Source organism: Dromiciops gliroides, chromosome 4 (genome assembly GCF_019393635.1).
Source record: "Dromiciops gliroides isolate mDroGli1 chromosome 4, mDroGli1.pri, whole genome shotgun sequence".
NCBI lineage: Eukaryota > Metazoa > Chordata > Mammalia > Microbiotheria > Microbiotheriidae > Dromiciops > Dromiciops gliroides.
The window spans coordinates 495,749,388-495,764,981 of record NC_057864.1 but is presented as its reverse complement, the minus strand read 5'-3'; the positions used below and the strand labels follow the sequence as shown (position 1 = coordinate 495,764,981).

General features: G+C 55.0%; 1 protein-coding gene across 1 annotated transcript in view; it reads right to left on the bottom strand.

Moving 5' to 3' along the window:
* Nucleotides 1–294: 294 nt before the first annotated feature.
* POFUT2 (protein O-fucosyltransferase 2) overlaps nt 295–15,594 on the bottom strand; it is a 33,402-nt gene continuing 18,102 nt past the window's right edge. The window contains exons 6-13 of the mRNA XM_044003664.1: nt 14,780–15,030; nt 11,583–11,727; nt 10,605–10,715; nt 7,090–7,156; nt 5,047–5,172; nt 4,081–4,261; nt 3,687–3,810; nt 295–2,121 (exon numbers count right to left, since the gene is read on the bottom strand). Of these exons, the coding sequence (XP_043859599.1) occupies nt 1,968–2,121; nt 3,687–3,810; nt 4,081–4,261; nt 5,047–5,172; nt 7,090–7,156; nt 10,605–10,715; nt 11,583–11,727; nt 14,780–15,030 (1,159 nt within the window). The 3' untranslated portion in view covers nt 295–1,967. The remainder of the gene's footprint in view (nt 2,122–3,686; nt 3,811–4,080; nt 4,262–5,046; nt 5,173–7,089; nt 7,157–10,604; nt 10,716–11,582; nt 11,728–14,779; nt 15,031–15,594) is intronic.

Sequence of the window (15,594 nt, the reverse complement as noted above, 5' to 3'; positions counted from 1 at the left end):
TGTTGTGAGGAACAAATGAGGTATTTATAAAGTGCCTAGCACAGGGCATGGCACATAGTAGGTACCTGATAAATACCTGCTTCCTTCCTTGGATATATGCCAAGTGAAGCTGGTAGTCTCTGGTTCAGATATTGCTGATCGATCGACTGATCAACCCATCCATCCATCCATCCATCCTTCTATCCTTCCTTCCATCCTCCCTCCTTTCACTCACCCATAATCTATCCATCCATCCATCCACCCACCCACCCACCCACCCTGCTGTGTGGTAAGGGAATAAAGCCACTCACCAGATGCTACAAAGCATTTTATTTTCCTTAGAAATAAGAGGCACAGTGGAATTGCACACCTTACTGCATAGGTCTCGGGTTTATAAAAAGGCACCATGTGCAGGCCGGGAGCTTCCTGGAAAAACTTCCTTTTATTCATAATACTTGACACATGGACAAAAGAAGCGATCCTCTGCTGGACTGCCGGGAGCGGGGGCTTTTGAGGAGCGCACTGTCTTCCTTCCATTAGAAGTCAGGAGAGGAAGGGTCTTTAAAAAACGGGCTGATGGCGCACGCCTGGCCCACATTGCTCGATCACAGGAGTCCCCCGGACCTCAGCCCATGTGCTCGTATGGGCCTCCTCGTGTGGGCTCAGGGTCTCTAGCTGCACACCATGGCTGTCATTGAATGGATGAGGCAGCAAAGTCTGTCAGAGCAATGAGCCGGAGCTCACCTGCCCTTCTCCCCATGAGAACGAGAGCAGGAGGTCATCTTGAAAGCATCTGCGCTCTGTGAGGGAGGTTTTTGTGAGGGTGGGTTGTTTGCTGCAGGGACAGAACGAGCTGGGGGCCTCCAGCTGGGCCTTGGGCATTCCATTGCCCCCCCACACACACACACACACATCAAGCTCACTCACAGTGAGCTTGGGGGCAGTGGGGAAATACTTAGAAAAATGAGTTTTAAAAAATGCAGTGCCCAAGAATCCAGTGAATCTGCCCACATCTTTCTAGGATGTTGATGGGGACTATTCTAGTTATTAAGGTTACAGGCAATGGACCAAGCCAGGAAAGGGTTCGGCTAAAAAGTAAAAAATACTAGGCCTGGCCAGCCCTGGTCTTGGCTCTGTCCCCTTGCATCCTCCCCCCACATCTGTGGTGGGTAACACAACTCAAGTGGGATCTGACAGCTCCAGAACAAGCCCCTTGGAGGCTGGATTTGGGGTGTGTCAGCAAAGACACTGGGATTCAGAGAACGAATGCTTTTCTCACTGGGCAGGTCAAAGCCAACTCTGAAGACCCTGCCAGGGGCCAGGTGGCCTGGGAGACATCTCCTCTGGTCAGAACAGAACCTCCAAGGCTCTGCATCCGCCCTAGGAGGCTGCTTGGGGGAGGCCCCGTGTCCGCGTGGCTCAGGCAAGCTCTAGCAGAGCCTTTGCCCACCCTACCCTCACAATATCCAGCTGGGCCGTCCTGGAGCCGACACAGCTTGACTATTGTGTCCATTACTATGGATTGGAAAGGAGAGAATAAACAGTACTTTGGTCAGTCGTGCACCGCCCCCCATGGGCTCCCGTCCTGGACTTCAGGACTCTTATCACTGAAATGTCCTGACCAGGCCTTGAATGGAGACCCAAAAACCAATTCCTCCAAACAAAGGGTTTCCTGTAAACAAGGTAAAAGACAGTGCAGCCCACAGCTGACAACCAGCCAAGCACAGGAGGACAAGGCTGGGGGTCTCTGGCAGTGATTCCATTCACATCCAATCCTGTGGCTCCTGTCCAGGGCATCCGGCCTCACTGAGAAGGAACAGCTGGGTCTGCCCTCCCTGGGGCCAGCCAGTTAGCTGCCCATACTGGGCCTCCTGGGCCATTCCATACCATCAGCTAGCCTAACAAGTGTCCAGGGCACAGGCAGGAGGCGCTGCAATGGAGAAATGGTGCTCCCGGCCCCGGTTTGTAACCACAGCAATGGTGCTTCCTCAGTAAGCAATTTTCCAGTGGGTGGGCTGCTCACATTGTTGTTCTTGGTCCCCACAAAATCTGTTGTAAGTTGTTTTGGGGTCCAGGCCCAGAATCTCTCTTTCCTCATGAATCCGAAAGGAGAAGGTGGACACAGAGGTGCCAATGAAGACTCTGAAGAGAGACAAGCACAGACATGAGAGCTGCATGATGGATGTCATGCCCACACATGTGGACTGACACATGCACACACACACCCACACACGTACACCCCCCCCATGTGTGTACTCCACACATGTATACACACCCACAGAACACACGGACACGTGCATACACAAGACACTTGTATATGTGCACACACACAGAGCTCTCCGCTCTGACCCCTCCTGCTCATTCTCACACCATAACTCAAGGTCAGTCAAGCCCTCCCTCCTTGGAGCAGAGTCAATCCTGTATTTCAACAGTCATTAAGTCTTCTTGTCTGATGATCACCTGTGCCTAGGGGCTGGGGGGGGGGCACCTGAGGGGAGCCTTCATGGGAGGTAAAGGCCCTGAGGAAAGAAGGAGGGGCAGCATGCCTGGGCATGAGGACAGAAGATGCAGCAGCTGAGGGCCATGAGATGGAGTGCTGAGGCTGGGAGTCCGGGATTCTGGGAAGGGCCAGGAGCCAGAGGCTGGTGGGCCTTCAAGGCCAGGAAGCAGAGGGGAGGGAGACATGCCCAGTTTAGGTCAGCTCTGAAGAATGGAAAGAGGAAAGTTTTGAATCAGGAGTTCAAGCAAAAGGGGGAGAAGTATGGAAGAAAGAGGAGAGACACTGAGGAAGCAGGACAGACAGACCGAAGAGGATCCCCTTCCTCCAGATCTCCCTGTTTCTACTGAGGGCATCCCCATCATTCCTCACTAGGTGATGAGACCCAGGCTTGGAACCGTGAATTGCTTCTGACTCCTCCCTCTCCCTCCCCCACATAAAGAAACAGGCGGCATGTGGCGTGGCCGGAGGAAGACAAAGGGGATGCTCCACTGGAGAGGCGATCTAATAGCAGCAGCAAGAGCAGTTCACATGTCTGGAGGCCAGGGCTATTATCCCCATTCTACAGATAAAGAAATCAAGTCTGAGAGAGCTGAAGTGCTTTGCTCAGTGTCCCAGAGCTAGTGTCTGAATCAAAGTCTTCTTGACTCCAAAGGCAGTGCTTTGTGCACCATGATAGGCTGCTTCTCAATCCAGGGAAGTTTCCCGGAGGAGACACTCAGCAATGGAGGACCTGAGCTTAGGTGATTCACCTGAGGACAAATGATACTGGGACCCATGGGAGCTGATGAAATATCTGAGAGCATACCAGGCTTGAGTGGAGAGATGAGACAAAGGAGCCATCAGAGGGGTAGGAGAAGCGGGGGGACCAACGGCAAAGAAGCCAATGGGGGAGAAGGGAATGATTGAACACTCAAGGATATCCCCCTTCAGCAGGCTGTCTTGGAGCTTGTCTGGCCCCTGGTCCCCCTCCCCACAGCTGGGTGAGGAATGTCCCCTTCTCACCCCTGGGTGCCCACAGTGCAGCCCATGGAAGGGGCCCCCTTCCCTTAGTGTGGGCCATGCTGAGGAAGGCTGCACACACACACACGCGCACACTTACACTAACATGCGCGTGCACACAAGAGGCAGCATCAGACCTGTGAGCACACAGAGCGCCTGAGAGTGGGACTCTCACATCAACAAAAGTCCCGCTGAGTTGAGGACTCACCGGGCGTGGGCACAGATCCACTGGTCGATGATGGCTATGCCGCCATCTTTGTAGAGCTCCAGCTCCTCCCAAGTGGGCTCAAATCTCACCATTTCAGGAAGCAGCCTCTTGAGCTCCTCACATTCTGAAAGGAGAGATGGTGCCGGGCTTGGGACAAGGCCCATCGTGGGGTGCCAGGGGTGAGCTGGGAGCCAAGAGGAAGGCTCCAGGCCGTCGTGATTTGTGGGTATCCTACTTGGAGGGAGAAGGGGGAAACAGAAAACCAACCAACCACGCCGGCCTTTCTTTCACTGGTGGCACAATTCCAGTCTTTCGGGGATGGCCAGGGTCTTCTCTCAATGAAAGCAAGGCCTTGAGAGAGGCCCCCAGGGCATTCACCACCTGCATCACATACCCTTTCTAACGGCATCTGTCGCCACAAACACTCTGTCCAGCTTGTGGGTCTTCATAAGGCTCCGGATGGTGTTCACTGCCCCTTGTAGACTAGGCACGTCTTCTCTGTGACCCCAGATAAAATCCTTCCTTCTGAGATGGACTCCGAGGTAAGGCCCACCCAGGGAGGTGCCCAGCTTTACCTAGCAGGGAACAACCAGCACATGCTGTAACTGAAATACAACAGCACCGTTTTAGAGTCTTTCTTTCTTTGGGCAGATGCTCAGCCCAGCTCAGCTACATCCAAAGGGGCCCCAGGATCCCTGACTAGGTGGGCTCAGCTCAACTTGAGCATTTGGCCAACAGGATCCTTTTATTTAAGGAGAAGACATTTAGGGAGAACCTGGTTCTCATTTATTTAAATCTGTCCTTGCCTTCTGACAACCAGCAGCTGGGGTGAAACGACAGGGAAGTCATTTATAAAGACCTCCAAGTGATTAATTAACGGAGAACAATTTTCATCTGAGGCAGTGAAATGGAAAATGTTCCAAGAGGCACTACCCACCCCTATGTGGTGAACCTGTCTTCTAGCTTTGCTAGCTGGGCCAACAGCCAACATCTACAAGATCGCTGGTAACAAGACAATGCCAAGCCTTTCTGTGCAGGTCTGACCTCTTATCATTACAAGCACAGTGTGCCGGCAGGGAATGGGGAAGCAAAGGCCACGGCTGGGAGGGGAGGGGGAGGGATGTGTGTGTGTGGGGGGGGTGTGTGCACCCCTGAAGGCCCATGACAGCAATAAGTCGTGATGTTGGCCTGGGGAGAATCATGCAACAATTGTAGTTAATGTGGGTGTAACTGGTGACATCCCAAAGCAGGACAATGGGGCTTCCCAAGCTGGGCCCAGCTTAACTCAGAAGGAATCAGAGGAACAGCACAGACACCCCCCACCCCCGCAAAGGAAGGAGAAAACAGTGTGACAAATGACCTTCATCTTTGTCCAGTCTTCATTGTAAGAGATCTTGTCTGCATCATCGGTGGAGTTCAAGTATTTGCTTCTGAACTCGTCTCCCACCACACGAAGGTGTTTGGCAAAGACCATGCTCCGACGGGTCTGCCAAACGTAAACACTGATGAGCAAAGGCCTCCCCATCATGGGGGTGTCCCCCGGCCTCTAGTGAGGCCTTAAGCTTGAATAACCTCCCAAGTTCGACCACGACAAGCTTCCCTAAACCCCTGCCGTTTAAAAGATTAAATGTTAAAACCACTGACCCATCTCCTAGTACAATCACACATCACCACCATCTTGTATCTGAGGTGACCCCAGGCACATTTTAGACTTTGTAAATACTTCCCTCAGGTGCTCCTCACCCTAAGATTGATCATCCACAGGACGAGGCCCTCAGACAGCTGTGACATGACTCCACAGAGGAGGGCTAGGGGAGAGAAGGGGGGCACGGTGGCCAGGCCAGAGGCCTCCCCTGCCAGCCCTCGGTCTGAGAAAGGGTGCTGGAAATTGTTGCACATGCAATGCATGCTGACAGGCTGTCTGGATTTCTTTGTTAGAACAAGTGATTATTCCAAATTCACCAAACAAAACAAGTGTAAAATGAATGCAACTTTTTTACTTCTGGGGCTCTGCAAAACTCCCAGTTCCACTAAGACTTCTGGAACACAAGCCTAGTGAGGGTTACGCCTCCAGAACGTTCGTGTCTCTATCGCTCTCTGAACCTCACTGCTGAGCCATCAGGGCTGCCGACCTGAACTGGGACCTCTCCCAGGAAATGCAGAGCAGCGGCGAGACAAAAACTGGGAGTCGATGAGTGGCTCCTGGGCAACCCCTCGCACTCCACCCTAGGACTCTGAGGTCTGCAGTGTCTCATCTCAGGACCTCAAACTCCTTAAGCAAGCCACTGCTTGGGGTGGGGGGAGGCATGTGGATATCAGGCATTTTCACAAGGTAGGGCCTCACTCACACAAAAGATCAATTCTCAAAGCACGAGAACAAAAACCGCCCAGCACAGAGCTCTGCCGAAAATGCCAAGGCCCTTTCTGCAGGACGGTGGACATGTGGGGCTCCAGGTTCCTGGAGAAGAGAGTGCTCGGCAGTAATGGAGGCCCGCTGGCACACACTCTAAGCAAAGCTCAGGGGGCAGACGTCTGTTCTAGTCAAAGGGTTGTTTATCTTGGGGGCAGTTTTGCATTCTCCCTCCTCAAGGTGGATGGGAGGGATCCAAAGAGATCACTGAAGCTGGTCTGAGGGTGGGTAATGTATTATTGCCCCATTTGACCCTGGCTTATGGGCCTCCCTGACGTCAGTAGCCCTGGGCCCCAATGGCTCCCAGGCCTGTGCCTCAGGGCATCACCTGCCTCAGGGCTGTCCCAGGTGCTGAAGCCAGGAGAGATAATAGAAACAGCCCATTTGGGCCTGGGGAATGGCCTGACTGCCCTGGTGGCTGTGTGCCAGCCTCACCAGAGGAGACATCCCATACCCTTTGGCCTCAATGGGGGAGCCAGGCCCAACGAGAACACATCCCAGCACTACGGCAGAGCTGGTGGTCAGTCCAAGGCTGCCGGCTCAGGCAGAAGTCAGGCTCCAAGGGCTGGTAAGGGAGCGTCCCCAAAACGTCCCTGGGTCAGAACATGAGGGCAGCCAAGCCAAAGAGGCTTAGAGAGAAGGGAGAGCCTCCCTGCTTAGTGCCCCTCTGCACCCAAACCAGGGCCAGCCTCTTTCCAAAGAAAATTCTGTGACCAGATCCACTTCTGCCGCTTCTCTCCTGGGCGACTCTGCCCCATGGGCCTCAGTTCCCTCATCTGTAAAATGAGGGCTATGAGGTGGCCTCCAAGGGCCTCCTGGCTCTGGACCCTGCAGAAGGCGGCTCTCAGGCCGCGGCGGACAATCTCCTCCCTGCCAGGCTGGAATCACAAACCATGGCTAGCCGTAAAGCTGCTTTGCAGCAGCGTGTAAGGCTGCATGGGCAACATACAAACCATCTGTACCAAAGTGTGTGCTGGACCAGCGGATACTCACATCCCAATACTCTTTCCCTCCATAGTGGTCATGAAGGAGATTTTCGGCTCTGTCCAACATCACTGATCTAGTTTAGAGAGAGGGGGAGAGAGAGGGAGGGCAGGAAGGAGGGAGAGGGGGAGGGAGAGGGGGAGGGAGAGGGAGGGCAGGAAGGAGGGAGAGGGGGAGAGAGAGGGAGGGAGAGAGGGGGAGAGAGAGGGAGGGAGGGAGAGGGGGAGAGAGAGGGAGGGAGGGAGAGAGAGGGAGGGAGAGAGGGGGAGAGAGAGGAAGGGAGAGAGGGAGAGGGGGAGGGAGAGGGGATAAAGAGAGGGAGGGGGAGGGAGAGGGAGGGAGAGAAAGAAAGGGAGGGAGGGAGAGGGGAAGGGAGAGAGAGAGAGAAGGAGGGAGAGGAAGAAAGGGAGGAAAGGAGGGAGGGGTGACATTTTCTTCATCAGAAAATATTCAAATTTGTGCTTGTTCCAAGCTCACTGTGTGCTTGGCAACCACCCAAGTCTCGCACAGCACCTCCCAGCAGCCCCTCCAGCCCCTCCAGGGGAAATCATACAGACCCTTAAGGCTGGCAAAGGCCTCCCAGAAGTGTTCTGCTCTGCTCTGCTCCCCCCCCCCCCCCCGACAGGCTTCAACCTCCACAGTGAGCTGGACTGTTGGTCATAGGAAGATGTGGCTCCCACAGGGAGCCCTCTCTTCCCATCCAGCCTCCGAATGTCTACAGCAGCAGAAGGCCCCTGTGCTCCTGCAGTTACCACCCTGCGGTCAAGGTGGTTCGGTGGCCTAGCTAGTGCTAACATCAATTCTTGAAGTCTAAATGATGACACTTAAACAGCCCTGATGAACTCCGATCCATAAACCTGCTGGTACAACATTTATTAAGCACCTATTATATGCCAGGCCCTGCCCCAAGGACTGGGGCTGAAAGGAGGCCAAGGAGGGTCCCTGTTGAGGAGGAAAAGATCCGAGCTCCATCTTGGACATATTGAGCTTGGGACGGCTCCTGGACGCCCAGTCTGAGATGGCTGAAAGGCAGCTGCAGTGGGGAGACAGAGGGGGCTTGGCAGAGAACTGGGGCAGAAAGTATCTGAATAGAGATGGTCCTTGCGTCCGTGGTAGCCGATGAGATCCGCAGGGGAAGCCGTCTAGAGGGAGAAGAGAAGAGGCCCAGGATAAAGCCCCCCAGGACACCCGCTGGGAGGAGGATGCAGCCAAGGAGCAGACAGCTAGGAGGAGAAGCCGGAGAGAGTGGGGGGAACCCCAAAGCCTAGAGGGACAAGAGGACCCGAGAGGCGTCCGAGGCTGCACAAAAGTCAAGGAGAATGAGGACCGAGGAAAGGCCACTGGACTTGGCCACCAAGCGATCCCTGGTCACTGCAGAGGGCGGTCTGCGGGGAATGATGGGCCCGGAGCCAGACCGTAAGGGGTTAAGAAGAGAGTGAGAGGAGAGAGCACTGGTGTAGACAGGCTTTTTGAGGAGCTTCACACAGAGGACAGCAGAGATTGTGGGGCAAAAGTTAGCAGGGACGGGAGGGTCAAGTAAGGGATTTTCCAGGCTGGAAGAGACAGGGGTCTGTTTGTAGGCAGGAGGGAGGGAGCCCAAGGACAGGGAGACATTGGGGGGATGACCGGGGGCGATCTGTTGGCGGAGAAAGAACACAATGGGATCACTTGGTCAGGAGAAAGGCCATCACGGGAGATAGGGGTGAAGGAGATGGGCAAAAAGAAGCGGGGACACTTGTATCCGTGCCCATCAAAGTGCACGCTCTGCACAGGAACCAGGCCTGTCATGGTGATGCGAACAATAAATGCTGGCACCTGCAGAGGCTCCAGTTTGGGGCCCCCAAACCTAACTGTCAATAATGAACTGCTCTAAGCTCCAACATTTAACCAGTGACGTTTGTAGTTCAAAGGTCACGGCCACCAGAATTGGGGGATGCTCACAGAGAAAGGCAGAGAGACACTGAGGGGGGCTTCCCTCCCTTTTCAGTTTCCAGGGCACTACAGAGTCCCAGCAGGCCTCACTTGGCATTACCCCAGGGCAGGCACTGCAGAAAAGACATTTCCCCCTGGACTGTGGGGAGGCACTGTGAACAAGGAGAGAGCCACAAAGGCTGGCTGTGGGGCTCTGTGGAAGTCTCCCAGCGGCCCTGGGTCTTTATTTCCATCCTTAGCAGTGCAGTGGGCCAGATGACCCCTTACTCTCAGCACCAAACTCTATGAATGTGCCTCAGTACGGTGGGCAGCCTGTCAGCGAGCTGTGAAAGAGGAGGTTCCTCTTTTCCTATGACCCCACAGTAAGAAATGACTGGGTCACTACTACCAGCACAGCACTATCCTAGGTATGGTAGGAGAGGCAAGAAGTAGGTCCCTCCCTTCAAGGAGTTCACAGTCCCCAGGGGGTCACAGGGTCAGAGGCTCGACACAGAATCAGCCGGGAGACCGGAAGGTAGAGCAGAGGGTCACAGACAGAGACTGAACAAAAGCAAATGAACTACCCCAGGACAGAAGGTGCTCATGGGAAGTTTTCTAAGCGCACATGTGGCCACCAGGAGCCTTCTGCACAGTCTGTGGCCCCCGTTTCTAGGGGAGCTGTCGTAAAGCATCTGTCCTTGGGGCCAGACTGAGTTTCTCGGGAAACCAAATGAAAGCCCAGAGGCTACGGTGTCCCAGTGTCCTCCACACTGACATGTGAACATCCTGCAGAGATCAAACCCTCAACAAGAAAGAACAAGACAAGCCCCACTACAATGGCAGCTGTGGCAGATTTCAAAGAGCAGGGGCAAGAGGGCCAGGAAAATGCAAAGAACACCACCAGCAACTGAACCCGGCTAGGCCTTTCTCGAGACACAGGGAAATGGGCGGATAAACACCGCTCCACAAGGGAAATGGAAAGTGGACACACGGTCCACCTTCTGACACCATCACTCACCACAGAAAAATCCCCCCTGGGGTAGGCCTGGGTCTCCCCAACACACCTCTGCCGAGCCCGTTTGACCCAAGGATTCTCATGGCGGGCCCTCCCTGGGGCCACAAGCACAGCCTGAGCTGACCTGCCCCTCTCCTGCACCTTCCGTAAGATCCAGGTCCGAGGCTGGTGCTCAGAGCACTTGGCTCCTCTGAGACCCCATCTTAAATCTCATGCTCGCTCCACAAAACTGGCAACTGCTTTGCCCCAACTCCTCTCTGCCTTGTGGGAGCTCTGCGACGTTTCGATCCAATCCCCCAACAAGGTCTGTCCTGGCCTGCTCTCCTTTCTGCTGTGTGTGGAGGTCTCGTGGTCCTGACTGGGCAGGAGGCTGCTCCCAGGAGGGAACATATCTTGGCCTTCCCCTGCCCTCCCCTTCCTCCTCCAGCACCTCCAAGGGCCCAGGGGTCATCTGAGATCTGGAGCCGGGCAGACCCTCAAGGGTTGCCCAGTCTCCTGGAACAGCTTATCCTAAGCAGACCTTTCTGTGCCAAGGACAGTGCCCCTCCATGGCAGACATGCAGCAGATGCTGACTGCCTGGCCACCTGGGCTGCTTACCGGGCCGACGTGTTCTTCAAAAGCACAGGGGCAATGATGGAAGCAGAGCCTTGGACCGACAGACAAGAAACCCTCAGACCTCTTGTTTCTTCATAGCCCCAGAACCATCCTCTGTGGGGAAAACAGACAGAGCAGTGGCTGGGGGCTCAGTCCGTGTAAATGATACACACAGTAACCTCCAGAACCCCTCAGCGTGCTGAAGCATGACCGAACTTGTGCGGCCAGGCCCCACCTGCGTGAGGATGGCATGCTGGGAAGTGGGTGCTGCATTCCAATCTCTACGAAGCAGGAACCACTAATCTAATCCCTCCCATCACTTCATGGGGTTCACCCCTGGCACTAATGAGGGCCCAGCTGAAGACCACAGTTTGTGAAAGGCAGCTTCTCATCGCTCAGATCAATGGCAAAAGAAAATCTAGAGGGATCGATCAGGCTTCTTCCCTTCGCTTTGGGTCTCAGCTAGAAGGCTGAATTGACTGACACCGAGGAGTATATAAGATAAGGGAAAAGGAGGATGGACAATGACACAGAACTAACTGTATCACGTCATACCCACACGCTCAAAACCCAACACCTACAGCTGATGATTCAGTCAACTCCAGAATTAGGGTCTGGAAGGGCAGATGTCCCACTTCCAGCGCCCCCTGGCGTCCTGGCAAGCCTCTGCCTAAGATGCCCAAAGAGGGCCGGGGGGGAGTGGCTTCTTTTTACAGACATTTGCGGCCTTGCCAGGGCATGTGTGGAGGGCTAACCTGCCCGACTGAGGGGTCTGCCATGACTCTGGGCTGTGTAATAACCATCAGAGAGGCAAGAGGCAGCCTGTGGATAAAGTCTGTGATATGAAAGAAAAAGAATCCTCCTTGAAAAGCTTTCAGCAAGGACCCTCCCTCTTTTAGGTTTAAACACTGCATGGGGTCATCACTCCTTGGCCACACCAGCAGACCCAAGAAGTGGGCAGGGCCGTGCCACGTCACCTACCGATAATAGTCATGTTTGTCTGGGGAGTACAGGAGCTGATCGATGCACGGCCGCTCGTCAATCTTCTCTTCCCATGTTCCCTCTTTCCACCCCTCTGCATAGCTCTGAAGGACATACACCTGCTCAATAAAGGGGCCGCCTGACTCTGGAAAAGAAGCACACAGGAGTGAAGATGCAAGGGGGCGGGTGACCATTTCTGTGTCTGAAGAGCGGCTTCAGAGTGTCCTCGAGTTGGACGGGCCAAGAAACACTGAAGAAAATGCCCCCAAACTGGGTGGGGAAAGCCTCACAAGGTCGCGTCAATGACCCGAGACTCAGAATCAGACACCGATTTCCAGTGTGGCACAAGGCAAGCTGCAATGATTTTGCTGGTGTGCCACAGGCCGGCTGCAGCCATGGGCCATTCTTCCCTCCCATCAGCCCCATCTCCGAGCCCTCCCGCCCTCACCCCCAGCCTCGGGTGCTGGCACCTCAATCACCCCAAGGGGCCTCGATTGCCGTCCCCTTCTTGATTCATACTGCCACATCTCCAGAGACCAAGATGCCAGAGGCCTTGGAGAACCTGCTTCCCCTCTGTTGTGTTCCCCCTCCCTCTGTGTTGGTTTGCTGAAGAAAAGTGATAACTGCTAGTGACAGTGGGTTCTGGGGGTTTTTTTGGGGGGAGGGGCAAATCTGCTTTTCTACATCTAGTAGGACAGCCTGGCGGCCGGGATAGACAAGACAAAGATGACAGACAACAGACAGAAGGTGGAATTCCTCCTGTGTGCCTGCTTTCTCTGACAGAGACTGAAAGAGAAAATGGTGATGAGTTGATACTAAAGATGGGTAAAGAGGGAGCCTTAAAGTTTGCAAAGCACTCACAAATAGCTCATGGGATCCCCCAACAAGCCTACAAGGTGGGGCCACTGTTCCTCCCCATTTATAGTTCAGGAAACTGAGGCAGACAGGGTCACAGAGCCAAGAAGTGGATGAGGAAGGGATCTGAGCTTGTGTCTTCCTGACCCCAGGCCCAGAGCTCCGGCCCCCGGGGTACCACGGAGCTACCTTGGCTGAGTCCGAATCAGCAGGCCAGGCCAGGGTACTCAAGAGCTGGCAGATGCTCCCCTGGCCTTTGATTCATAGAAAATGTCAACTCCGTTGTCATGGAGCAGTGGAGAAATAAGCTGTTCCTTATTACTGACCAAGAGGAGGCAGCAGGGCTGGAGGGTGCCAATGGCCTCAGCTCTTTCACCCAGGGTCAGCAGATGAGCACACTGGGCAATTCAACAGTTTCGCTATACCTGAGCACGTCTGTCCTGCTCTTCTCCTGGATCAGTGGGAGAGCTGGGGCCTAGAGGGTGATGCAATTAGGTGGATACGGAACAGGCCAAATAGCCGGACCTGCTGTCAGCCTGGGAGGTCACTAGTGAGGTGCCCCAGGGATCTGTGCTGTTGAACATTTGTATGGACAAATCAAGGAAAATGGCAGGCTTATCAAATGTGGGGACAGCACAAAGCCAAGAGAGGGAGCTGGCCAATGGGCAGTGAGAGTCAGGCTCCAAAAAGATCTGAGTGGTCTAAAAGCCTGGGCCAGATCTAAGGAGGAATAAATGTTCCACTCAGGTAAAAGAGAATCCATGTTCCAGGTACAAGACAGAAATGGGGCTACAGACAAAAGTTCCCCTCCAAAAGGCCTGGGAGTTTTTGTGGACTCCCAGCCCATAATGAACAAAGGGGGCCGCTGGCCCAGCATCCCAGCCCAGGGCAGGCGCACGAGGCTCCTCCCGGACCTCTATCTCAAAGCACATCAAAGGACACAGGGCTTCATTCGGGGCCCCACGATGTAAGCAGGCTGGACAGGCAGGGGTCCAGAGGACAGTCCCTAGCACGGTGAAGGGTTCTGCACGCATGCCTTTGAAGGAGCCATGAAAAAAACCAAGTAAGGGTCTGGAGAAGACTTAGAGGCACGTGACAGCTAGCTTCCCAGCTGAAGGGTCATCTTGGAAGGGCAGATTTAGAGCCAGATGGACCCTCAGAAGGTGTCCAGTCCAACCCCTTCATTTTACAGAGGAGGAAACTGAGGCCCACAAAGGGTCAAGGAGCTTGTGACACAATGAGACCTTTTCCTTGGAAAGAGAAGGAACAACGAATGGGTAGAATTCCAGAGGAAGAGCTCGGCGTGTCCAAAGCACAAGTGAGAGCTTCCCAGAAGAACAGGCTTCCTCTGGGGGTCTTCGAACCAAGGCTGGATGGGCCCAAGCTCTTTACGGTTGTTATGTCGTTTGGAGATCGCATTTTACCTGTGAGAGAACTGAGGTGCAGAGAGGTGACTTGCCCAGGGCCACACAGCTAGTAAGTGTCTGAGGCTGCCTTTGAACTTGGGTCTTCCTACCTCCAAATCACTCCCCTGGCTTAGCTCAAGCACCCAGTTCCCCAGGGGCCCTTCCTGAGCTCCCCACTCCCACCCCAAGCCACCTCGCCTTCGTTCTTTGTCGTCTCTTGGTACTGATGTTCCCGGACTGTCTCCATCCACTGGAAGGGAAAGGCCTTGAGGATGGGGACCATCTTCCCCTGTGGACATGGGCCAAGTACACCGGAGGCACTTCCTGAGCTCGGTGTTTGCTCCCATCATCACAGCAGGGCTATATTCCCCAGAAACGTTCCCTCTCACCAACCCTGCCACCATCCTGCTGCCTCGTGCTCATGCGTGCTCTCGATCCTCCCCCCACCCCCTTCTGGATCCTGGGTCAAATAAACTGTCGCTGCTCCTTGGGCTGTGGCAATCTATTCCCCATCGCAGGAACCTTCCCACCCCAGTCTCTCCCCCATGCCCTTCCCCTCTGTGTCCTCTCCTATTAGAAGGTGGCCTCCCGGAGGGCAACACGGCCTCTGCCTTTGGAGCCGGAGCATTCCCTGACTGATGCCTGGGTGGGCCATGTCTAGGGTCCCGCTTTCCCAAGCTCTGGCTGCCCGGTCCGGACATAGCTGCTTGCTCCTGATCTAAGCTGCCTCCCAGGGGGCTGGCTTTCATCAGATTCCTCACACTGGGATTCCTCCGTTCCCAGCTTGCTGGCAGAAGCAGAAGACCTTTTGGGGACCCACCCGGAACGGTCCCTCAGTCCCAAGTGAGCTCTGCAATCTAGGGCTCAAAGCCGAGCTCGGAGGAGCGCAGGTGGAGTGGAGAGAGAGCAGCCGAGGTGCAGGAGGGAGCACTTTACCTGCAATGAACTGTTCGTACTCAATCACGGGTATGTTTTTATTGAGACTTGGAAGATCAAAAAAGTCTGACCACGGGATGCGGACCTGATGGATGTCAGGGCTCTGCCAGTGATAGAGGCGGCCCCAGGGGGGGAGAACCAGCACCCACGGCTCAGCCTTCAGCACGCTCTTCAGAAGGGAGGCCATGCGGATGTAGACGTCCCGGCGCAGGTTAAAGCCTTCCGGGGGGTTCACGTCATACAGAAGATACCTGGGCAAAGAGGCAGCAGCATTCAGTGACTCAAGGACCGCCTCCCCCCTTCCTTCTACTCCGGCTCTTGACAACAGCAGCTGCTGCTGCTCCCATTTTAAAGACGAGGAAGCTGAGGAAGCGGGCTTAAGCGGGGCTCCCCCGAGCCGCCCGGCTGGATTTGAACTCAGGTCTTCCTGACTCCAGCCCTGTGCCAGGGATGGCAGGGGCAGGTAGGGACTTCCTCCCAGGGGCTCACGTGGTGCTCCACGGGCATGCTGCGGCCTCGGACACTCCCTCCCAATCAATCAATAACGATGACTGCTTGGTGACTTTAACTGTATCACTCTGCGGCCCTCAGTTTCCCTCTCTGTAAAAGGGAACCTAGAAGTGCACCCCCACCTCGTGTTGTGAAAGTGCCGGCTCCCGTCACTCTCCCGGCCCCCTCCCCGCCAGACCAGACAGGGACACTGAGGCCCGAGCCCCCAGGCTGTGACACAGGACACTGGGGCCCGGCCCCGCCCCTGACACGGAAGCCCCGCCCACCCGCGCCCCTCATGCACTGAAGCCACGCCCCCAGCCCAG